The 25382-nt window shown below is 37.6% G+C and overlaps 1 protein-coding gene across 4 annotated transcripts in view; it reads left to right on the top strand.

Annotated features, from left to right (window-relative positions):
- specc1la (sperm antigen with calponin homology and coiled-coil domains 1-like a) overlaps positions 1–25382 on the top strand; it is a 35697-nt gene that overhangs the window by 6694 nt on the left and 3621 nt on the right. Inside the window, exons 1-15 of one of the 4 annotated variants that reach the window (XM_077223598.1) lie at positions 5971–6076; positions 10567–10732; positions 10825–10978; positions 12233–12564; positions 13511–14809; positions 14898–15105; positions 16253–16365; positions 16792–16967; positions 18499–18662; positions 18762–18907; positions 20781–20871; positions 22537–22626; positions 23179–23341; positions 23548–23650; positions 25185–25301. In XM_077223598.1, coding sequence (XP_077079713.1) covers positions 10604–10732; positions 10825–10978; positions 12233–12564; positions 13511–14809; positions 14898–15105; positions 16253–16365; positions 16792–16967; positions 18499–18662; positions 18762–18907; positions 20781–20871; positions 22537–22626; positions 23179–23341; positions 23548–23650; positions 25185–25301 — 3285 coding nt within the window. In that variant the 5' untranslated portion in view covers positions 5971–6076; positions 10567–10603. Of the gene's footprint in view, positions 1–5970; positions 6077–10566; positions 10733–10824; positions 10979–12232; positions 12565–13510; positions 14810–14897; positions 15106–15237; positions 15305–16252; positions 16366–16791; positions 16968–18498; positions 18663–18761; positions 18908–20780; positions 20872–22536; positions 22627–23178; positions 23342–23547; positions 23651–25184; positions 25302–25382 lie in introns of those variants that run through there. The other 3 variants (XM_077223599.1, XM_077223597.1, XM_077223601.1) reach the window with 3 other exon arrangements.

The following is a 25382-nucleotide window of genomic DNA, read 5'->3' as shown; positions in this document are numbered from 1 at the left end:
CGATGTCACGGTCAAGAGGTAAAGAGAGCATATTAAAAAAAAAACCTCTAGCCCCACATATGCTTCCTGTTATTTCGTTCAGGCCTTGAAACCTTGGCCTACTAGGTAATAGATGTATTTAGCTATCAGTATGTGATACACTCTGCAGAGGAGTGTTGAACCATTCATCTGTTCTTTGTATGTGTGCAAACGTCTCTGCCATGACTCGTATTTGAGGGATTGGTGGGTTGTGTTAGTGTTGAGTCTCTGTCAGCACCTCTTAATGCTCACTCTATAGCAGGGGTCAGCTTGAAGTCAAATCCGGGAGCCGCACTGCATTTACTCAAACTGATTTCTGCCATTGTTTTTTGCTTAACATTTATGTGTACAGTAAATCATTTAGCTGATTGTATTATTTGGGGAATGGGATGGGGCTCACGCATGAAATGTAACATTTTTGCCTATGCCTTTAGTCATAGTGGCTGGCGAATGACCAATTTTAAATGGTAAATGGACTGCATTTATATATACTTTTATTCTGCAAGGACACATTAAATTGATCAAAAAAGAAAGGAAAGATGTTTATAATGTTACAATAGATTATTTTTTTTCTAATAAATGCTTTTCTTTTTCCTTTAAGAACAATTCATTAAAGTAGAAAACAGTGATTTTAAATTGTAATAATATTTCACAATATTACCGCTTTGACTGTATTTTTGATCAAATAAATGCTGCCTTGCATAAGAGACTTCTTTCAAAATCATTACAAATTCGTACCGAACACACAAAACTTTTAAACGGTACTGCGTACAAAAAGTATTTATTTATTCATATAGATATCAGACTCCAACACGATATTATTGCAATATAATTTTTAACATCATAATAGTATTGTATCAACAATAGTCAGAGATATTACTGATAGCTGCTGCCTTTGACAATATCAAGACGATAATTTGCTCTTTTTTTTAATTATTGTATTAAATTAATATATTATTATTATTATCAGGATAGTATTATTATTATATTAATGTTAAGATTCAATTAATTTGCCTTTCCTTATTTCTTAATGAATTCACCTCGTAACTGCACTTGCGACACCGTCACGCGTATATGAGGATTGAAGACTGAAAATGAAAATGTTTTTAAAACATACTACAAAACTACATCAAAATTGATTTGCATTGTGATCTATTCACAAATTGTCAATAATGCTTGTTATAAAAGGCCAAGGTAAAAACGGCATCGTTGTTCGTCACTTTTTTGTTTCCATAGCACATTAACCAAACATTTTAATGAAACTAAAAACACTAATAACACTACAATTACAAATTATTATTAATACTAGGCCTACTAAATCTAATAATAACATCACTGTAAGACTGGAAAAACTTGAAGGACTTTAAGAGAGGGCTACTCTCTGAGAAAACAAAGGAAATTAACATTTGATCTCCCCCTCATGCACTATTGAGACGAAGGTCTCACCTCCCTCATCCTAATCTACATTTCTCTCCCCCATTCTTCATCCTGGCAGAGATCTCCCAAACTCACACAAGGAATCTAAATGGTTTAATGTGAATGATTATCATCTAGTTTTATACATATTTGGTATTATTTGAAATGTCTCGGTACGACTGGTACAAATGTCTCATTCCCAAAGAAGTAAACCCAAAAGGTAATAAAGTTCTTAGGAAGTTTAGAAATATCTTCCACACCCTCCAATACTGGAGGGTGTGTCTTTGAGTTAATACCTTCGACCATTTGACTGAATGCTAATTTTCCACTGCTAGCAAATGGTGACTTACAGGTAAATTTCCACTGTGGATGATGTTTAGATTTGAAATGAGGTCTGGGTATATAATGAAACGCAGCGAGAGCTCGGGGCCTTTTCTGTATCTGAGATCGGCCCATGAGGCTGAGAGTTGCGAGACTCACGTATTTCTTGTCGGGTAAACTTTTTCCTCTTTGTTCTAGAGCATTTGATGTTTTGCATTGATTATCCTTGAATTGATTATGAAATTATAATGATACATTTACCTGACATATTAAATTGTGACATTTGATTATTAGTGGTATAAATCGATTCTGTTCAGTATCGCGATATTTTGCGCAAGCAATTATATCGATACAGTAGCGCAAAGTATTGCGATATTTAATTAAAAAAATCTGTTTTACTTTCCGGTTTTCTCAGAGTTTACTCTGATCATTTACATTTGCGTATTACATCCACAAGGTGGCGCTTGTTGCGGTGCTTTGTTGTCGTACATTCGACAGCAAATTCAAATGAAAATGGCTTCAGTATTACGGTTGTACACGACGTCCGCATCTTTCAAATCGAAAGTGTGGGTAAATTTCGGTTTTATGATTATTCTCAGGTTTATGTTACTCTATTATGTCTGCTTTATGTTACTCCATTGTATTTAAATAATTTTAAGTTATGTGCTGGGAGCTCAGTGAGTTTTGTTTGTTTCATATTAAATATTACCTGCTCAGTCTTGTCTGTCAGCGCGTTGTCATTGTCCTCTATTTTTCACTGCTTGAGAACATGGGTTGAAATCGCCCTCTAAACCCTCATTCACTAAGTTAGGCCTATTCCCTAAGTTAACGTTAGTCCACTAATACTGTTCACTTGAAGGAGTGAATGAAAACGAGTAAGCGACAGGCGTTGAGCGTACATAAGCTGTACATTCGTTAATGCAGTGCAATGTGGGACAGAGACGCGATCTGACACGCGTCCCATTTTCTCACAAATCTCTACGTTTATTTAAATAATTCAAGATTGCTCTTATGAGAACACTCGACAAAACTGACATTTTGGCATAATTTGTGTGTGTTATGGTTTGTTCAAGCCCGAAAGAGAACTTGATACTGACGCGCGTCTTTTCTGTGGGTCGTGTGTGTGTGTGTGTGTGTGTAATACAGGCAGGATTGAACGGATACTGCGTAATTGCGTTAAACATTTTTAACGCTTTAAACTTTTTTTTTGTTTTTGTTGTGGTGCCGCGGTGGGCAAGTGATGAAACCAGTGTTGCAATGTGTGAATGTTCAAGAACAAGTTTTTCAGTTTTTGCACTTCAGTTAATGTGTAGAAGATAATGTTTACAGAATTAAATGTGACATTTAAAGTGAGGTGAGCGGTCTTATTTTCCTAATTTTTTGTAATGCCTTTGAATAATATGGGGGACGTGAATCGCAATATCGCAGAATCGAATCGCAATACTTGCTGTATCGCAATATATTGAGAATCGCAATAATATTGAATCGTGGCCCAAATATCGCAATACTATCGAATCGTCACATTTTTGCCAATTCCCACCCCTATTGATTATTCTAATTGACTTTGACATTATTTTCATTCAAGAGTTTAAAAGAATAGTAAAACATTCGATCACATTTAATGATGCACAGATATCATTAAAGCCTTTTCATTTATGGAGTCAGATGAAATAACGAGAAAATACATATGAGAAAATGTATTGCATTTAACCAAAAGTACTTTGCCGCGAGAAAAGACAGTAACACGCAAAGACCTTCACCGCTAATTCGAATACCGCCATTGGATCGAGTTAGACGGCCTTACATCACTAAAATGATATTGACCTTAACAGTCTTTATGTCCGAACACCGCACAAATCAGTCATGAAAATCAAAAGCTTCAAACACAGACTTAAAAAACAACTTGTTTAACAAGAAATATTGATTCTTCACTCTCTTTTTTTAATGTATGGTCCACAAGAGAAATATAAAGGCAGTAAATTAAGATTTGATATACCGTTGTCAGCTTACAGATTCATCTCGTTGTTAATGCAGCGACAGATGCCAAAGCTTGGCCAGTTTTTGTTTGCACTTTCAGGGAATAATTGACTGGTTTGAGACTCCTTCACAAGTAATAATAATAATAATAATAAACTTTATTTTATATAGCGCCTTTAAAAAGTATCTCAAAGCGCTTCACAAGAACATAATAAAACAAACAATTAAACAATGCATTACTTACTGAAAAACTTAATAAAATACAAAATAAAAACATTATGTAATATAGGAATAATAGGAATAATTGACTGGTTTGAGACTCCTTCACAAGTAAGCTAACTCTCATGCAAAGTTTGCAAATTGCATGTGTGATATCCACGGGCTCACCTTTTAGGTGAAATATTTCTATGCGACGTGACATTTATCTTTATCGCCAACTCAATCTTTTTTTCTTTCTCCCCTAAATTATTTATATATTTAAAAAGTACACAGTTGGCTGGTGGTAGATGTTTAGTTTGCATTAGTTTCACATGTGAGACAGGCAGCCATCTTGGTCAACAGATGGCAAGCATGAAATCCAGGAGGTTTTCTGCTGGAAAAAGAAGGATGTGCAAAATACAATTAAACAAGCCAACACAACATTTTCCTTAGTCACGATTAATCCAGGTATTGTTAAAAGAAGTGAGTCTTGAGTCAGTGCCTGAAGATTGGGTGGGATTCTGCTGTTCTGTAGTGGAAGTGGGGTGTGAGAGCTGAGAACTGTTAAGTGCTTAGTCGTCTTGTCATGTTAAGGGTGTGTTATCATGGATGGTCTAAGGGGTGACTCATTATTCTTAAAGTCACCAGATGTAGAAGATGATTGTCTGTTAATTGGTTTGTATGCCAGGGCAAGTGTTTTATTTGACTTGATCCCTGCAGGCATGTACATGGCATGACTAAGGCCTCATCCACACTACTGCGTTTTAGTTTAGAAACGGAGAATTAAAACGAATACGATCTCTGTCCACACCAGCGTTTTAGCTGCGTATTAGAATTGATCTCCGTCAACATTAAAACGGCTGAAAACGCGGATCACGTCACCATTCACCTGGACTGAGCATGCATGTGCCGGTGTAAACAGGAAACAGATTGACTATTCCTCAGATTTCGCAGAGGTTGATAAGTGCCGATCTGGACATTCGAAAGTTTTCGCACCATTCCTCAGGAACTTCATTGATAAAATTATCCCACCATGCGCTGGTTCTTCCCGGCTTAACCCAAAACCGACGCTCCATGTACGGTCGATACCGTCGCTGCACACTGGAATTGTTACAGATCACTCGAATAATAGCTTGCCTCCGGCGCTTGTAGGCAGTTATAGCATTGTAAAATGCAGAATTTACTTGCACTAACGTAACAGGCTGTTGTTGTATGTTTTCTTCCGTTGTATGATGACACCCAGAGAGCCGAGCGTGAGCCTCTGCGTCATCGTTTCTAAAGTCCTCCGTTTTGACCCGTCTTCACTAAAACGCCCTCCGGAGATTCAAAACGCAAAATGGGGTTGGCAGCGTTTCTAAACTTCTCCGTTTTAGGTCTTCGTTTTTGCCGTTTAGTCTGGACGGGAGGTGCAAACGTAGCAAAAGGTGGTAAACTAAAACGTAGTAGTGTGGATGGGGCCTAAAATGAATTTTGGATCATTTAAAAAAATGGAATGTAGGCTACTGTAATGTATTTCTGTATAAAATAACATTATACTGTTAATTAATGTTGTGTTAATTAATTAATTAGTGTTAATTTTGTCAGCTATTTTTTAAATTAGTCTCAGTCTTGCGTCAAATGTACTTCTTTTTAGTTTTTTATCATATTTAGCCTATAGTCAACCTTGTCATGTTTTAGTCAACTAAATCTTCATCACATCACAAATATTTTGCTCAAAATTATAATCACAACGATTGTTGTCATTTGAGAAATTGATTTTTACTTTTCATCAGAATTATTGCACTTTCACCTAAGCACAAATCAAGAGAATTGCTATTTATATATATTATAGGCTGTTTATCATATAAATTAACACACTCTGTCTACATTATGAAATTACAAATAAAGTGTTTTCTATTAAAACCATAGCAAAAAATTGTATTGTAACACCGATGTTGCGTAAGTGCATTTAGGCCTATTCAGCAACCACAATCACAAACAATATAATTGAAATCCATGTTTGGATTTATTACAGTTCTTCACTGAGAAGGTTTGATCACATATTTGGACACGGCAAACAGTGCAAGCTGCTCATGAAGGAACTCAGACTGGCTGTATGACACTTTCATTTGAGCAGAATATCTCAATGGACTTTGCTAAATTCCAGGTTAGATGTTTATCTGTGTTTTCAGATCATCCACGCTTCTTCTGCAGTGTAGAGAGAGCGTGTGCGCAATGTAGCCTGATTGCAAATGTTATCCTTTTAAGAGAAAAGCTCTGGGGAATTAAAATCTTGACATCTATCAACCACAAGCATGAAAGCTCATAGAGGTCCTTTTTTTTCCGACAAAAAAACTAAATTTTGAACTAAATTTTAGTCTGGTCTTTTTCATCAACAATATTGCATCTTATAGTCACAGTTATCATTTGATGGCGTTGGTGTCGATTCGTCTTAGTCATGGAAATAAGGATGTTGATAAATGCGTTGCCATGCGTTTCGTTAATTAAATTAACACTACTGTTAATATGATGTTCAATTCGACCACCTCAGGCATAAGGCCGTGTGTCCACCAAAGCGTTTTTTCACGCAGCTGGCGTAAAATTCCAATTGTTTTCAATGGGAGCGCCGCGTTTTTTACTGGTCGCCGAGAGTTGAAAAATGTTCAACTTTGGGTAAAACGCTGCGCTCATCACTGTCACTTTTTACACAGCCGTCCAATCACAGTGGAGGAGGGGCGGGACAAATACCACAAGACCAACTGTCACAACATTCTTTCTGTACAACGACGTCAACCAGCAGAGCTAACCGAACAAAATGGATGAAAAATAAATTTTTAGTATGAAACAAAATTATCTGCGAAATCAGTTACAAGTAAACTGTGCTGCGGATATTCTGTATCATAGCAACGAATCGTCTCAACTGAAAAAACGCAGCGCTGCCAAAACGCTCTCAAGCGCCCACAGCTAGGCGTTTTCAGCAGAGCGTCCAGCGTTTTCAGCCGGCTAAAAACGCTTTGGTGGACACACGGCCTTAGTGTCCAAATATACTTTTGGGCATATTTTGGATTAATTGCATCTATTTTGTATTTATTTATTTACCGATAAATGTAACCATTCACACTTTGTTTTAACATTGTATAGCCTAGTCTATGTAGAGTTTTTAAATTTAAATAATAGATAAATATTGGAGAGTTTAGTTTCATTTCTGGAAGACTGATGCAGCATTTCTTTCAAGATAGTTCTGAAAACATCTATCCAGAAGTTGTGCTCCAAACCTCTCCCTTTAAGGGAATGTGGGCTGAAGCCTTTTTCCATTGGGGGGTCCGTAAATTGGAAATGAGCAAACGTTCTCTCACATCTCCCCATCCCCTGCCTCGCAACAGCTGTAAGATATTAGGCCTTATTTTCTCTTCCATTGAGAGACTGGAGGAACGGGCTCTGTGCCTTGCTATGATCAGGCTCGAGAGGACAATGGGGATCCATTAAATGAACGATCTGGAAAGATCTGCACCGTCCAAAAACAAGTGCAGAGGACTGGGCTGGAAAATCGAAGTTGTGATTCATGCTATCTTTCCAAAGCATCTTGGAAACTACTGGCTAAGTTGCTGATCAAAACCAATTTTTCACTTTTTCAGTGGATTCTCATAAAAACAGAAATGTTGGGTAATTTGCACATGATTGTATTTAAGTGATAGTTCACCTAAAAATAAAAGTTCTGTCATCATTTACTCGCACTCACCTGTTTTTCTAACCATGCAGAACGCAAAAGAAGATAATATTCTGAAGACTATACTGGCTGCACTTTTTCATGCAGTTACAGTAAAATGAGGCCTGGAGCTTTCAAGCCCCAAAGGATTTAAAAGCATCATAAAAGTGCACTATTGTATTCCAAATCCTTTGAAGCTATGAAGGCTATGTGTGACAAACAGACTGAAAGTTGTTATTCGCTGAATTTCTCTTTCATGTTATTCATCACAATATCATTATATATTTTGATTGATATCACAGTAGCAACTTTTTAATGGAAAGCAGCCATCTGCTTTGTTCTAAAGCAATTTTGTTTTTGAATGTAGCCTTTGCGCTCAATGAATTCATTGAATTTCCACTAGAGATGCGCAAATTGACCGGCCAGGGACCGGAATCTGCCTATTTTCTGCCGATCGGCCCGGGCGGCCCAGAAGTATTCAAGTACCAAAATGATTAGCTAATTGCGCTTAAAGAGTCAAAGACTCACAAAATTATGTCAAAATGTCTGTCTTGGTGAGTATTCAGTTAAACGGTCAGTTTTTGAAAGTAAATTGTTGATGGCGCATGTTGTGTAACAGTATATTGGATCCGTGCATAAACTGTTAAAGTGACGGCAGCATAATAAACCTTCTGCTTTCTGTTAGTTTATTCAAAGAACAAAAGACAGAAAATCACTCGCTGCTCTTGACTGAATAACTTTGGCAAATAATTGTAAGCATTAATCTGTATTTAATTTTTACAATGAAGACTATCCAGTGTTATTTTACATTTGATTACTTTAATTTCAGTAGTATTTCTTAACTGGATACTGTTAGACCCACCTGCACAACTTAAAGCCGTGTTTTATTCATATCTCTCTTTATTCTATTGCATTTATTTGTGCTATTGTTTGAAATTTGTCTTTTTACTTATTTTTTTTATGAAAAGAAAATTTAGCATTGTAGAAAAGTAGTTTTTGTTTGTACATGCTATCAATTATAGTTCTTTGAAAGAAAGCCTGAATTGTTAAAAATCGGTATTGGCAGGTCACACTTCGGCCAAGAAAATTGCAATTGGTGCATCTCTAATTTCCACCCGAGTGAGCTTTTAAATGCTTCGATTGAACCATTGATAAACAGTGAGTCGAACCCAAGAATCAAATCAACTGGCTCATTGAAAATATCTGACTCAAACAAATGATTCATTCGTAAAGTTATCTTATGGCTTTAGAGAAGAATATAGCAGACACAAGGTATATGGACCACTTTTAAGGTACGGTTGTATGTTTTTTTAAAGCTCAATTGTAATTGCTTGGAAAAGAGTAGTTAGTACAGAGTTCAGAGTTTCTCCATTTTGTGCTCCACATAATGAAGTCATAGTTTTGAATCTATATGAGGGGAGAGTAAATCACAGAATTTATGATTGAAATTTTACTTTAAATTTCATTAATGTTGTTTCCTTTGTTGTGGTGTGACCTATATGAGCGAGTTGTTTGTGGTGTGGTTAGCTTTGAAGCTGAATGGTGATATAATGAGGCTCCATTAATGCTCTTCAGATGTTCTTTCTGCGATAGAATCGAATAGCTCTGATCTCCAGGCACTATTAGTGTGTGATGCCCAGAATAATTACCCTATAGCTTGTTGCCCTCTCATTACTTGAAATCTGTTTCTCTGAACCGAATTGGTCTGAGATCATGCTTTCACTCTTTAGTTGGAATTTGTCTATAAAATAAAGTATTTAAGTTGAAGGTTTTCCCATTGTGCAGATGGGCAGCTCTGGTGTTGTTATGTTGATCCTGTTCTGAGCACATCCAGGATTTTGCTGCCTTTTAAGGCACTGTTTTTCAGCAGCATGTGCTGTAGAGAGACAGCAGGCTCTTCTATGAACTCATGCTGAAGCCTCAAGCACAGCTGATGACAAGCTGTGCTTATACGCCTAGTTTGCCTTAGTGCTTTACCACACAAGGAACACATGTGAGCCCGACCATGTCATTAGAACCAATCAGAACTCCAGCAGCAGTCTGCATCATGCTAAATTTGCCAAAAGGCTGTTTCTGATAAACTAGCTTTGGGAAAGATGTGATCTATGCTTTCAGCCTTTAACCCAGTGGGGCAAATGCTCTTCAGCTGCTATTTTAGTCCCTTCTGCACCCTGGTGGAATTAAACGGGTATTGATTTTTTTTCCTACGCAAGAAAAATAATAAAGAAAAACGTTTTATAGGTGAAATGTCTTGTTTAAAATGTGCCAAGTAATCTTTTTTTTTAATTTGGCTATTATTTTTATTTATATCATGTGGTTGTCAATGTGTATCATATGAATTGAAAAGCTTTTATGCAATTTTTAGCAGCAGTTTTGATAATACAATTTCAAACATACATTCTTAACCATATTTTTTTTTTTTTAAATTAATCCTCCTTTAACATTGAAAAACATTTATTTTATATACATTTTATTTTTTTTATTGCTATAGGCTATCTTTATTCTTTATTTTAAACATTATCCAATATAAAAATATTTTTACAAATAGCATAAGTTCATACATTTTCCCTAGAGTAATATGGTTTCACATGTGAACACAAATGATTCTGTTATTTTTAAGACTCACTGACCATAACACAGTCATGAGGTTCCTCTTTGTGATATTTCCAGTTTTATTAGCTTTCTTCATCTAGGTTATTTTTAGCAAAAATAATTTGGCTGACAAATTTTTCACATTTTAGTAATATTTTACAACTAATATTCCAAACTACTTTTAAGAATTGTATTTCTAGTCCTTTTTATGATTTCAGGATGGTGACCCAACAAGTTTTTGCCATTTTGCTTGTCGTTTCTCTTTTTCGAGGCCCGAGGATGAGTATAGCCATTAAGTAAACTTAGTCACAGGAGTAAATCTATAAATTGTAACCTATATTCTCTCTCCCCCTGCATAGACTGAGGGGTAGATGTATCACCAGGAGCGAGCACAGTATGAAGAAAGCAGGCAGGCCGGTGGGGAATAAGGCAGCAAGCGGAGGAGGTAAAGGTGACGCAGTGACTGCTGGAACCTCTGCTGGCAAAAGTGCTGTTAAGAGCCCTACCACAGCTCCGCTCTCCAAGGTCAAATCATCAACTTCTATTTGAGATATACAAACTAGTATTTGTTGGTTATTGTTACTTATTTAGGTGATTCATTAATCTTTGATCAACAGGTCAAAAGCGATGATGATCTTCTAGCTGCTATGGCTGGGAGCAGTGCAGGGACAAACAGCAGTGTTGCCAAGGGCAAGAAATCAAACTCTACACACACAACATCCTGTGGAACAAACACTAATAATCCTGACACCAAGACCAAGACCAACTCAGGTATTTAACCCTCTGGTAGTGTTCTTTTTTATATATATATTTGCACTTCATCGGATTGGTACAAAACATGGTAAAGGTTTTGGCACTTGCTATGTGAACACAAACACACACAAAAAACTCATAGACATGATTTGAAAAGGTTAAATTGTCCTGAAAAAAATTGTCACACTTGTGCTCCTCGAGGTTAAAAATGACCTCATTGAAAATGAATGGGAAACTAATTTCATCTAGTGGAAAAATGTTGTTGAAAGCTACTTTTCAAAGAAATCAACCTTAAATTTGGAACTTTATGGCCTTGATTTTCTCGCAGTTTAAAAAATACAGGTATATTTCATATACAATTCTAAATAGTATTTTTGTGCACTTTTTCATAAAAAAAGTTATTTTTTTATTGTTATATTGTATATTTTTATAGGTATATAGTTTATTGTTAAGTTCACTTTTTTAATCTTGTCACTTAAGCAATAATATGCCATGTGTCCTTAAAAAAAGACACCAAACTTAAGTCTGCACTCCAAAACATTCAAGATTTATGACAATATAAATGGGAGATTTCATTTTCAGGTCTATGTTCAAAAAGTGAATAAATGTATAACTACTGCATAAATATAATTTAGTACCATAAAATCCCCTAAAAATACTAGCCTATATATTAAATAAAAATATAACCCTTTTTTCTTTTTGGTTATATTTAAAGCAGTATAATATAATATGATATGGTATAATAAACATATAATATACACTAAATTATTATAAATATTTTGTTCATCTTGGTTATATTTAAAGTAGTTTAATATATAATATGATATGATATAATATGCATATAATATACACTACAAAATATTATTAAACATTTAGTTTAATTTATTTCACCATATCCTATTTTTATTAATAAGCGGCCATGCACATTGCAATGAAACAACTTAATGTATTTTTAATAATTGTTTATCTTTCCGATTATCAATTTGATCACTTGCCATAATTTTTCAATACAAGCAATGAAGTGTCTCTTTTTAGCCTCTTCATCACACAATTTGCACAATTTCACATTTTAAATTAAGCCTTTGCATACAGCATATATTTTGGCGACTATATAAACTGTAAAATCTTGGTAAAGACATGAAACTTTTAGGTAAATTAACATTTGATCCCTATATGTTAATATGGTTTTACATTTTGAACGGTTGAAGCTTCAACATTGTGAGGTGTAGTGTTTAGTTCATTTGTTCACATAATTGTCATTGTCTTCACAAGGCCCATCTGGTAAACGGACATCATCAACGGCCTCCAAGGAGTCAAACTCCTCACGAGACCGTTTACGAAACTCCAGAAACTCCAGCAGTAAAAAGCAGTCATTCCCCGGTGCGTCTGATCGAGCCCAGCCTAGACATTCCCGTGGACTGGCCCAAACCTCAGACTCAGAGAGCCGCATGAGCAAATCAAAGTCTGACGGTCAGCTAAGCGATAAAGTGGCCCTGGAGGCCAAAGTGAAAAATCTGTTAGGTCTGGCCAAGAGCAAAGACGTGGAAATCCTACAGCTACGGGGTGAGCTGAGGGACATGAGGGTTCAGCTGGGACTGCCTGAGGTTAGATTAACTTCTTATTATAATATTGCTTTTTGATCATTTAGATCATTTGGGCCTAACTACATACATATCATACTAAACAAAACAAGACTGTTTATAACATAGTGTAATGTTCCATTTTTATTGAAATACAATTTTAATGTAACAAAATTCTTTTGTGAATGTGTCCATAATGGAATAATGTTTAACTACCATTTAAGGATCCAGAGAGTCAGATGCATGTAGCCAGCAAAGATAACATAGTAAACTAGTTTATGTATTGTCTATGAATTACTTTGTGGTACCCAATCTTTTTATTTTATCACATTAAATTCAGACTGCAGTCTCACAACCCAGGTAAAATCTAATTTCTTTTTATAATGTTCTGTGGCACTGTAGATCCAGCAGCGGATTTGCAATACAATAAACTGCTCCAACCTAAATGCAGTACTACTGTAATTGTGAAAATGAAAAAAAAATTATATATTTTTTCAATCTACCAATACAAAATTGCACAATCAGAGAAATTGGGCCAATTTCCACCTGTTACTGCCTTAAAAATGTAATTGTGAGCTAAAGTTTAAAATATGATGCAATTATGAGATATAAAGCCATGCTATGAGATATACTGTTGCAATTACAAGATAGTATTTAGTGTTGCAATTACAAGATAGCATTGAGTATTAAGTCACATTGCAAGACATTAAGTATCATTTATGTGATGTATTCAAATTTTGAGACGCTTTGAATTACCTTTTTATTGTTTTTTTGTTTTGTTACTCAGAGGTGGAAAAAGGCTTCCATATTGACTCGATTAAAATATATCTATGATTTTAACAAATATGGCAAATAATTGGTCAGCTCTATAATTGTATTAGGATGTAGATAGTGAGTTTAAGTATTTATGTGGTGATGCAAGTACCAGTGACAAAAAAAAGCTCTCACCGTGATGTTATTGTACTCCTAGGAAGAGGTGGAGGATGAGAGGCCACCCGAGAGGGAGGCAGCTGCAGTGATCACAGCTGCAGATGTGGAATCAACGTTGCTGCTCCTGCAGGAACAGAACCAGGCCATTCGTGGAGAGCTCAACCTGCTTAAGAATGAAAACCGTATGCTGAAGGACCGCCTCAATGCTCTGGGCTTTTCCCTGGAGCAGAGACTGGATGGAGCTGAGAAGACCTTTGCCTTTCCCTCTACCAGTCCTGAACTTTCCACTTCCGGAGGTGGTGGAGGTCATGGAGACTGTGCCACTGTGGCCTCCTCTGTGGAGGGATCAGCACCTGGCTCCATGGAGGACCTCCTTACTGGAGGCCAGCGAAGTGGCTCAACGGACAACCTAGACAGCGAGTCCAGTGAGGTCTACCAAGCAGTGACCTCAAGTGATGATGCCTTGGATGCTCCCTCAGGCTGCGGTTCCTCGTCGTCCTCCGAGTCTGAAGGTGGCGCCCCGGCATGTCGCAATTCCTCTCGAAAGGGGAGCAGTGGCAACACCAGCGAGGTGTCTGTGGCGTGCCTGACGGAACGTATTCACCAGATGGAGGAGAACCAACACAGCACAGCCGAGGAGCTCCAAGCCACTCTACAGGAACTGGCCGACCTGCAACAGATCACGCAGGAGCTAAACGGAGAAAATGAACGCCTGGGAGAGGAAAAGGTTCTACTTATGGATTCACTCTGCCAACAGAGCGACAAACTGGAGCACTGCGGCCGTCAGATCGAGTACTTCCGCTCACTCCTGGACGAGCACGGTGTAGCCTACTCTGTAGACGAAGACATCAAGAGTGGTCGATACATGGAGCTGGAGCAGCGCTATGTGGAGCTTGCAGATAATGCTCGATTTGAGCGTGAGCAGCTCTTGGGCGTGCAGCAACATCTGAGCAATACTCTAAAAATGGCCGAGCAAGATAACGCAGATGCTCAAAGTGTGATTGCAGCGCTGAAGGAACGCAACCATCACATGGACCGACGACTTGAGGTGGAAAGGCAGGAGCGCTCCGGCATGGCAGCGGTGCTGGAGGAGTGTAAAGCTGCAGTCAACACAGATCAGGCTGAGCTGAGCCGCTGTCGGGCGTTACTGGAGCAGGAGAGGCAGAAGGTCGCTGAGCTCTACTCCATCCACAATGCCGGAGATAAGAGCGATATCCACCAACTCCTGGAGGAGGTTAGGCTGGACAAGGAGGAAGCTGAAGCCAAAGCCTCCAAACTACAGGACGATTTGGGCCACGCTCGCACTGAGGTGGCATGTCTCCAGGACACCCTCAACAAGGTGAGCACGAGCACTGGTTCAGTTGATTTAAGAACTGTTAGGGGCCTGTTTGAGTACTTAGTCCATCTCTCCTCTTGTGGTGGTCCAGCTGGACGTTGAGTACAGGGACTTCCAGAGTGAGGTGCAGAAAGAGTTGGCCGATCAAAAGAGGGTTTTAGAGAAGCAACGTGAGGACATGCAGGAGAAAGAGACGGAGATCGGAGACATGAAGGAGTCAATCTTTGAGCTGGAGGATGAAGTGGAGCAGCACAGAGCCGTCAAACTTCACGATAACCTCATCATCAGCGACCTAGAGAGTGAGTTTGACAGATTTTGATTTACACATGATGATTTTGCTCTTCCCCTGACCTAAACAAACGTCTTACATGCTGAACTGTTCAGCATAGTCTTGCATTATAAGGTCTGATCTGTTTGGCAGCTTATTCTGATCAAGAACCACTCACGTAGACAAGAAGAAACTGTCCAAATCAGTGTTGTCGAACTCTGTTCCTGGAGGTACACCAACAGTGCACATTTCTGATGACACCCTTATCTGACCCATCCATTTTAGGTCTTGAAGTCTCTACTGATGAGCTGTTGAGGTGATTTCAAGTGTGTTTGATTTGAAAGAGTTGGGGTGCCTCCAGGAACAGGGTTGGGAAACTTTTTACATGTAAAGCAACAAACGAGTTTATTTTTTGGCAGCCATTTAAGGGCAGGTAGATCTAAAATGGATGATACCAGATTTGTACCACAGGAAAAACACTGCTGAAACACTGGTACATTTTAAACATGATTTTTCCCCCTGCTGATTAAAAACCAGTACATCCTGACACAGAGAAACTTCTCTCAGGTGGTCTTTTCGCACGTGCTTGTCAGTTTTGTGTGCAAGCATCAGATAATATGAATATGATTGTGGAAAGTTCGGGTGCATGCTGTTTATGTTCAAAACTAGGAGAGGCTGTAATTGGTGTATCTTCCTCATATGACCACATGATGGTGCCAGTCGTTCAAAAACATGGTTCACTTATCTGTTGTGTTAGTAGTATGAATCCACATTCAGTAAATAATGTTTTTCTAACATCACTTGACTGCTACAGTTCACAAAATCAGTGGGAATTGTAAGGAGAGATTATATCGTTTATTTAATTGACCTTTTATCTTTTGTGGTGGTATTTAGAATGCATTATGCTTTTATTTCATAATCACTGTTGCTACAGTGCAGAATTTTTTTTCTTGTTTCCCCCCATACGAACCCTATATTCCAGGGATGGGCAACTCCGGTCCTCGAGGGCCACTGTCCTGCAGAGTTTAGTTCCAACCCTGACAAAAATTATTATTTTTTAGTAATCCTGAAAACATTGATTAGCTTGTTCAGGTGTGTTTAATTAGGGTTGGAGCTAAACTCTGCAGGACAGTGGCCCTCGAGGATCGGAGTTGCCCATCCCTGCTGTATTCCCTCAGTTCACATGCTCACTCGCTCTCCTTCTGGTTTCCTGGCAGATTCAATGAAAAAGCTTCAGGATCAGAAGCATGACATGGAGAGAGAGATAAAGATACTGCATCGTAAACTTAGGGTAAGTGAGGGCAAGGGCGGCAGTTCATGCAGTCATGCGAGGACCCGGCTTTCAGAGACTGGCATCATTTCAAAGGGTGTCCTCAGCTTTTGAGTGTTATGTTAGGATAAAACCACTGCAAAATCTTAATTTCTTACCAAAGAAAATTCATCTAACTTACATTCTTTGTGGACATGAGCCCACTTTTATTGTTTGTTAATTCATGTTTGACTTAACCCATTTATGTCCAGATCTTTCATGTGAATATACTTCGCAGTTCTTTCATTCTTGCATTTTCATTCATTTTATTTTAAATATACCTTTTGCACTTCATTGAAATACATTTATTTGAATGTAAAAGAATTACATTCATTAAATGTCTGTGCATGTCTAAAATTATTCGTACTAATCTTGTGCCTCTGTGCTTGTGCATTTATTTATGTTCAGGAAGAGTCTGCAGAGTGGCGTCAGTTCCAAGCAGATCTGCAGACTGCTGTGGTCATTGCTAATGACATCAAGTCAGAAGCTCAGGAGGAGATTGGTGACTTACGACGCCGCCTGCAAGAAGCCCAAGAGAAGAACGAGAAGTTGTGCAAAGAACTAGATGAAGTTAAAAACCGCAAGTAAGTGTTAAAAGCTTGGACATAGTGTTATGCTGGTGGTCAATATGTTCACTACTAGGTGACAAAACTTGATCCTATTGTTTTTAAAATCTTGCTTCAAACTCAGTTTCAGAAAATCATTATCTTTGCCTATCACAATTCATTCTAGAATTGCCTTCTATAATAATCCTTTATTATAATTCTATAATAAAGAAGGCAATTCTAGAATGAATTTCTGTAGTGTTGTCATGATAGCAAACTTCGATCTCAATACTACTACTTAACCGGGACCACGACAAAAAACTAAAACAACAGGAAAAAGTAATTGAATAATAGAATACCCACTTGGAACTTATTATTTTATTTATTAAATAAAAAACCCTGAAATCTCTCACTTTACCAGTGTATACCTGCCCTGCTATTTTGAACATTTCCTCCCATTTAAAAATAAATTGCATGCCAGTGCCACCACACAGGCCTATGGGCCTACAGGGTCACCTTGATTTTGCCAAGTAAGACATGTTCCTGGATCAACATTATTTTTTGAACCTGGAACAACATTCCTGTCCAAAAAATTTGGTCCTAACCTTATACCTACCCCTAAACCTAACCCTACTCATAACGTCCCTAAATCAAAGGGAAATGAAATGTGTATAACACTTATGTAGAGGCACCTAACCCTGGTTGTAAGCCTTAACTTAAAATAAACTGTAAACCTGTCCCTCTGATTGGTGGACTGGAATGTTGTTCCAGGATCAACAAAGATGTTGATCCAGGAACATGTTGTACTTTAGTAGATTCAGTGAAGAACAGTGAGTGATTTTGTTGTTGTTGTTGTTTGATTAACATTATAGATACAGAGAGCAGCAGGTAAGTACAGTATATTAGGCTGCTGTCACTTTAAGGCCTAATGCACGGATCGTATTGACACACATCCGATTTTCTCCTAAATGTTCACTAAGTCATAACCAACTGTATTTATGTGAGTGCTCGCCCAGATGGGCATTTTGACGTAATTGTGTCTGTATTTGACTCTTCGAGCTCAATAAGTCGTGAAAGAGATCTGAATTTGAGATTGCATGCTGTCTAAGCGATGGCTTAGCCTTAGAGTGTGCGAGTTCTTTTTTTTTGGCTTATTGCACTTAATAACTCTTTTTAACATGAAGCAGGTCCTGCGCTTTTTCTCATTCATGCATGTTTCTTTATCGCTCTTGCGCGTCTATATCTTTAGGCAGTCCTGCGCAACGCGGATATTATATAAAGTTTTGCACAGCCAGTGTGCCTGCAGGGAGTGGGAACCAAGCTCTCTTATTAAAACGCTGTCATTCTTAAAGTACCAGTACTAGTAAATGTTATTGCGCAAAGCTTCTAGTACCGGTATTAGAACAGCCTTGGTTTAATTATCTGTGAGCACATATGTTTGGGTTTTTTATATTAAGGCCTATATGTAGCAGATGAGGGTCACACAATTATTTAAATTTAATAAAGAGTTTCCTGTCTGTGAGGAGACCGAGTATCCATGTTGAAAATGTGACTCTGTGTTATGACAAAGGCAAGACGAGGAACGTGGACGTGTGTATAACTACATGAACGCCGTTGAGAGGGACCTGGCTGCACTCAGGCAGGGCATGGGACTGAGTCGCCGCCCCTCCACGTCCTCCGAGCCATCTCCCACCGTCAAAACTCTTATCAAAAGCTTTGACAGTGCCTCACAGGGTATCACACCATTGTTAAGCATTGCTATAAGTTTCATGTTTATGGGGTGTCTTTAATTTTCTCAGAAGGTTCATTTAGTCTATTCTGGTGTGGCCACAGGTCCTGGAGCTAATGCTACTGCAGTTGCTGCCGCTGCCGCAGCTGCTGCTGTCACAACCACGACCCCGACTGCCCCCTTACCCCGCACACCTCTCAGTCCCAGCCCTATGAAGACCCCGCCCGCTGCTGCCGTCTCACCGATACAGGTAGCTAGTTACACAACAATATATTATGCAGTGCTGGGAGTTGTTTTCATTGTTAAGGTCAAACAATAGTATTCCGACTCTTTTCCTGCTTGTTGAACCTCGGAAACCTCTGAGATAGCAGCACTTCCTCCTCCTCTGGGCCTCTTGACAGTTCTCACAGCATCAGCTCATTCATGAGAACTGTAGAATTTCCATTGTGGGATAGTTTGGTTTCCTTTACTTTTTATTTCTAGTGTAGCCGTGTCCACTAGATGTAGTTCTGATGCTGTCTGGATGTCAAACATCCAACAGGTTTTTGGGTTCCAGTAATGCAAGACCCTGGTCCTCCGTTCCTAAGTGCTTGATTAAAAAGGTTGCACTTTGTGATCATCTAGCTCCTCAAAAGACTTTCCTTAACAGTTTAGCACTATGCTAAGTTGCTAACTGAAAAATGCAAAGAACCGGAAATGTTTAATTTGTTGTGAAACTTTTTTCTTGCTTGTCAAAAGAGCTTCTTCACAGTTTAGCACTATGCTTAGTTGGTAAGTGAAGTTGTTAGCATATTAACTGAAGGCTAACTGAAAGCAGAAAGGGAAATGTTTCATTTGTCCAAGATGTTTTGTTCTAGCTAATCAAAGAGGCTTTTATTAAACAGTTAGCACTATGCCAAGCTATTAAGCTGAACTGTTAGTTTGCTAACCGAAGGTTAACAGAAAACACAATGGAAGGTGAATTAATTTTGTTCTAGTTAATGAGCTCTTCTTAAGCAGTTAGCGTTATGGCTAATAAGCTAGGCGGTTAGCTTGCTAACCAAGGGCTAAGTTAACACTCAAAAGGTGTAACACAAGGGAAATGTTTTTTTTTTTACGACTTTTTTTAGCTTATCAAAAGAGCATTTTGAAACAATTTAATGCTATGCCAAGCTAGTACTAACCTAAGGCTATCAGAAAAACGCAAAGGGAAAGTTGTCGTATCTTATTCTAGCTATTGATAAGAGTTTTTCTTAACTAGTAGTCTGAGCTGTTAGCTTGTGAACTGAAGGTAAAGAAAAACACAAAGCAGGAAAAAGAAGGTTAGTTTTGACCATTCATTTGACCATTTTAGCTTTAGTTATATAACGTGATATGTCATTTAAAAATAGGATTCTGTGGGAGGATATGATCTTTGCTTGACAAAGGTGCTATCAAAACAACAAAGCTCACATTGCAAACCGTGCACAGTGTATGAAACTAATCTTAACCTCATCTCTCACCTCAGTGTAACGCTTGGTGATCGCAAATGGTTTTTGATATTGACCGCATTTATCAAAGTGACACCCTTAAAAATGTTCAGCACTGAAGTTATATAAGAATGATTGTCAGGGCATTATTGAGGTAGTGAGAGGTGAGGTAAGGACAGCAGACAAAGAGGAAATAGATCTAAAGTCATATCCTTCTGAGATGTTAGCTGCAGTCTGCTGCTACTTTTGATTGATGTAGAAATCGAGTAGCGTTCTAGGGAAAAAGAGCGAAACGGATTTAACTCAAGCTGGCCACAATCTAGCTGTGGATGTGTAACCTGTCTAGCAGAAGTAATGAAGGGAAAAGAGACCTTTTTACGAGGATCAGATGCTAAGGCTTATAAAAGCTACCATCATTTTTTTCAAGAGCAGAAAAGGACATGTGGAGTTCTTAAATGAAATGGAGATATGAATCTATCTCAGTAGTGGTGTAGATTATTTGAGATATTTATCTTTTTATGACTTCCTGTCATAATCCTGCCTTACCTGAAGTGACTCTGCGGTCGTTATTCAGTCACACTGTTATCTTTGGTTCAGATCAGACCAGTTGATAAATAAATGTATGCCAAATATATACAAGATGATTTTAATGCTGTTTATGTTAATCACCTACAGAGACACTCCATCACTGGTTCTATGTCCGCTGCAAAGCCCCTCTCCTCACTTACTGACAAAAGACCCAGCTACACAGACATCAGCATGCCAGGTAACAAAAACTATTAAAGTTTCTTTTTCTGTTGTTTCAAATGGTCCTTATTGATCATTGTTTGTAGTTAATTTCAGTACACCCATTGATTTTATTACCTTTTTGTTTTATTGATTCAAGTCATGTCAGCTTTTCCTTTCAGTAGCCAATGTTGGTCATCTCTAACATGTTCTAACATCTAATTTATTGAATAAGAGTACAGCATTTTTGTCATGGAATTGATGAAAGTGGTATAAGAAAATGAATTGTGTTGCTAATGTGCTGTATAAAGTTACAACAATCACAGTCACAAAGTATAAAATTCAAAGTAAATTCAACATAAAAACACATTACACAAAAATATAAATGCATAGACAAAACAAAAATACACAAAATAACACCAAATTCTCACCAAGTAGGTGCTTTAAACACAAAAATGCAATAAATATGCAACAAAAAAAATCATAATTATAAATGACCTTTTATTTGAATAAATCTTTCAATACAATTTAATAATTACACCACTAATAATGAATTATATTATTAATATATTATGCCTAGGACCAACGTCATAACATTTAATATCTGTCAAGCTTTTATTAAAACTTATTCAGTCAAGGAATTATTGTGTACAGTAAAATTGAGATTTCCAGTATAGTAAAAATGATGGAAATTGATTAAAAAAAAATGTATATATATATAATATAAAAACTGCTTAAACTCAACTCTAAAATATTTCATCTGTTAGAAATTATTCTTTGTGAGTGAAATGTCTATACATTTTTTTAAAAATACTTTTCTAATAATCACAACAACAAAAACAACAACTGGAAATGTATTAGTCAAAAGGAGTGGGAAGCCTGTTGTGCCGCTCCACCCTGACCTGGTGAATGATCAAATGACTGCTTTTTCATGACTTATGACCCATTGCAAAAACAAAAATGGCATGCATAATGTGAATCCCGTCACCCCCATTTTCCAGAAGTCGTAACGGGGTGGATGTCCTAGGATTTAGATCTGGGAGGTAGTTTTCAGTTGCTTTCCCAACACTAGAAGTTTATGACCCTGCAAAAGCAGCACTGAACTCATAGTGACCTCATATGTGACAACTCATGTGAAAATACACCAAGTACGAACAAATACTCAGGTTTTAATGCCCCCTCCCCACTTATTTATACCATTTTTATGCTGGAAAGAGCGGCAATGTGTGTTTGTGAACGTGCAAGAGAGGGCTTAGAGCCCTTTATGTCATGCTTGTTTTTGAGACGTCCGGCTGCTTACCAGGAACTCTTATCATCCTCTGGGGAAATGACAGTGTTATGATTGGTGGGATGACTTTCACGTGGGGGCGATCGATTCCCTCTCTGACCCTTTACAGCTATTGAGATTTGTTGGCTGTCAGCTTTATTTATTTTTTTCCTCTCTAATGTTCCTTTCAATTTTATAGATATATTTCTTTGATTATATTTGTAATAGCATTTGATTGTCATTGATTCAATGTGCAATAACAGTTTATTGTCGATATGTCAATTTAGCATTGTGTTTGTAGACTGCACCATTCATTCTTTTCTCTCATTGTTTTTTTCCCCTAGAATTGCCAGAGTTCTATTTAGCTCCCAGATGAACTGATAAGAGATATTAAAATCATGATTATGACATTATATCTCTGTCTTTCTTTGTGTGCAGCTGAGCATCTACTCAGATCAGCCAATGGCAGTCGTCCCACTTCAGCTCTTCAGAGAGTCTCGAGCATGGACACATCAAAGACCATCACAGGTGAAGCTCAGAGCCATTTAAAATCAAACGAATACAAACACAATGCCATCAATAAACCATCAACTAATGCACTCATGCTGTAATGTCTTGTTCATAAATTCCAAAGTGTTTGAGATCAGTAAGTTTTGAGACCATAATAAGCAAGGTTGCATTAAATGGTTCATAAGTTACAAAATATTTATATTTCAAATAAATGCTGTTCTTTTTAACTTTCTATTCATTAAAGAATCCTGAAAACAAATATGATATCAAGAAATATTCCTTGCGTACAAAATTAGGATAATATAATGATTTCTGAAGGACCATGTGACTCTGAAGTCTGGAGTATAAATGAATGCATCCATGCAAGAAGTAGATTGGATATTTAGTAAAAGAGCTGATTAACACATAATACATCACATTATTAATACATATAATCAGTTATTCAATTCCATTATTGATGTATGTGTCATGCAATACAGCAATGAGTTTTATACCACTAGTATAAACCAAAAGAGTAGAGACTACTGTTACCCAAATGATGATCAAACTTTTTCTTTCTCCACTGTTTAGTGTCTCGGAGAAGCAGCGAAGATGCGAAGAGAGATATCAGTACTCCTGATGGTGGCCCATCTTCCTCTCTGATAGCCATGGGCTCTTCTGCACCACCTCTCTCCCTGTCATCTTCCTCCTCCCCCACTGCCTCCGTCAATCCCACAGCTCGCAGCCGCCTTCGGTGCGCACCTGCTTAGAACTGACACATGTTGTATTATACACACTTTTGTTTCGCTTCTCATATAAATGTGATGGCGATCAATGGACATGATTTTGACCTGTTCAAAATATTCTGTGCTATAAATCTAAACTGCTGGAATGCTTTTTCTGAGTTGAATAATAACAAGGTTGCTAAAACAGTCATTATTGTTTTGTTTATCCATCTAGTGAGGAGCGAAAAGACCCTCTGTCTGCTTTGGCTCGTGAATATGGTGGTTCTAAAAGAAATGCACTGCTGAGATGGTGTCAGAAGAAAACCGAGGGCTATCAGGTTGGTTCCCTGACATGTAAAATAGAAGCACTATATATATATATGTATGTGTGTGTATGTATGTATATTTATATACTTTGAAAATGATTGTGCCTGTTTATTTATATATTTCTAAATGTAATAATAAAATGTGACTTATACGCAACATGTTTTTTTCTCTCTCGCAATTTAATATATGTAGCATCGTTTTAACCATGCAGCAAACATTTTTAAATATTTTGAAAAATTACTTTTCAAACCGTTTAACTGATGGTATTAATCGGTCAAAATTATTACTGTCGGTTAACCAATTAATTATGAGCATCCTTGGAAGTTTAAATCTTGCCAAATCTCAGATGACATCTTTGTCCACAGAATAATAGCCATGTTATTTACATTTTTTTTTCCTCTTGTCAGATTTCAGTGAAATACTGTTTCCTACTTAAACAAGGTCTTTCTCTTCCACAAAAGCTTGTGTGGTTGTCATAGTCACTGTTTATCAAGATCCTCACCAGGAAGTTCGCTGAATTTCTCTGGCATTTTAAATGGCACTTGAAGCAATACAGGGTCGTCAGCAGCACTTCTGAGAACAAACTCGTTGAATGTGCAGCATCTGGACATTTTTGTTTTTAAATAAGTAGCAACATAAAGCCTTAAATAAATATTTAATTGGTTTGTGAACAGATGTTTTAAATTTCATCTTCAGTTTCCTACTACACATTTTCTAAGTTTGAAAGTCAGCGCATCATAAACAAATGAAGCTTACTGTTTCTGTAAACTCGCTTCTTTGCAGATATTTTAGAGAAGTAGAGTAAACATTTTTCTGGTTGTGTTAGTCAGTGTTAACCACCAAGACTTTACCCACATGTGAAACTACTAGCCGTGATCACAGCTGATAAAAACTGTGATAAAAAATGTGATGACTATCAAAGTGGAGCGGAAGAGGAATCGCAAGAAGCTTTTATTTTAGAAATTAGCATAAGATAATGTAGGAACAAAAGAAGCTGTTTTATTCCTTTCAGAACTCCCTATTTATCCCTAGGAAAGGTTGTTCTGAAAAAATGAAGTGCATAAGTATTCTGCATTAAATGTCAGCCACAGTAACTGATGTTCCTGATGCATCAGTAGTAGTTCTTACAGTACATGTGTGAATATATGAGCTGGAGAGGATGAAGGCTCTCTGCTCTTCTGCCATACTTTAAGGTAAAAAGTGGACTTCAGGACAGTGTAGAAGACATTCATAGAAATGGATCCGAAACATGTTATTCTGCTCTTTCGAGCACAAATTAGGTTGTAGGAGAAGCTATGAACAGGAAATTTGCTTCACACCACAGGAAGATGAGAAGATTTTGCAATGTTTGTGGGGTAATGTTCCATTGAATGCGTTCCACTGAATTTCTTACATTTTATGACTCTAACCTTGCGAATCATATTGAAACCCTCTATAATCTGGTTTTAAATGTACTGCATCTTAAATTTCATAATCTCACGTTTTTAGTTCATGTTAATGCAAAGTCCCCAGGGGCTTAGTCTGTCATGTCTATTTGTTCCACAGAACATCGACATTACCAACTTCAGCAGCAGCTGGAATGATGGACTGGCCTTCTGCGCTGTCCTTCACACATACCTGCCTGCTCATATTCCCTATCAAGAGCTCAACAGTCAGGACAAGGCAAGAACACTGCTGGTTCTGTGTTGTAAAAAAGTGTTAAAACACACTTATACAAATATCTAACCAAGTAGCATTTATTTG

The sequence above is a fragment of the Siphateles boraxobius genome, unplaced genomic scaffold (genome assembly GCF_051911475.1).
Source record: "Siphateles boraxobius isolate OS27281-9 unplaced genomic scaffold, OSU_SipBor_1 9, whole genome shotgun sequence".
NCBI lineage: Eukaryota > Metazoa > Chordata > Actinopteri > Cypriniformes > Leuciscidae > Siphateles > Siphateles boraxobius.
The sequence above is the reverse complement of the archived record's forward strand: the minus strand, read 5'-3'. Positions and strand labels throughout refer to the sequence as shown.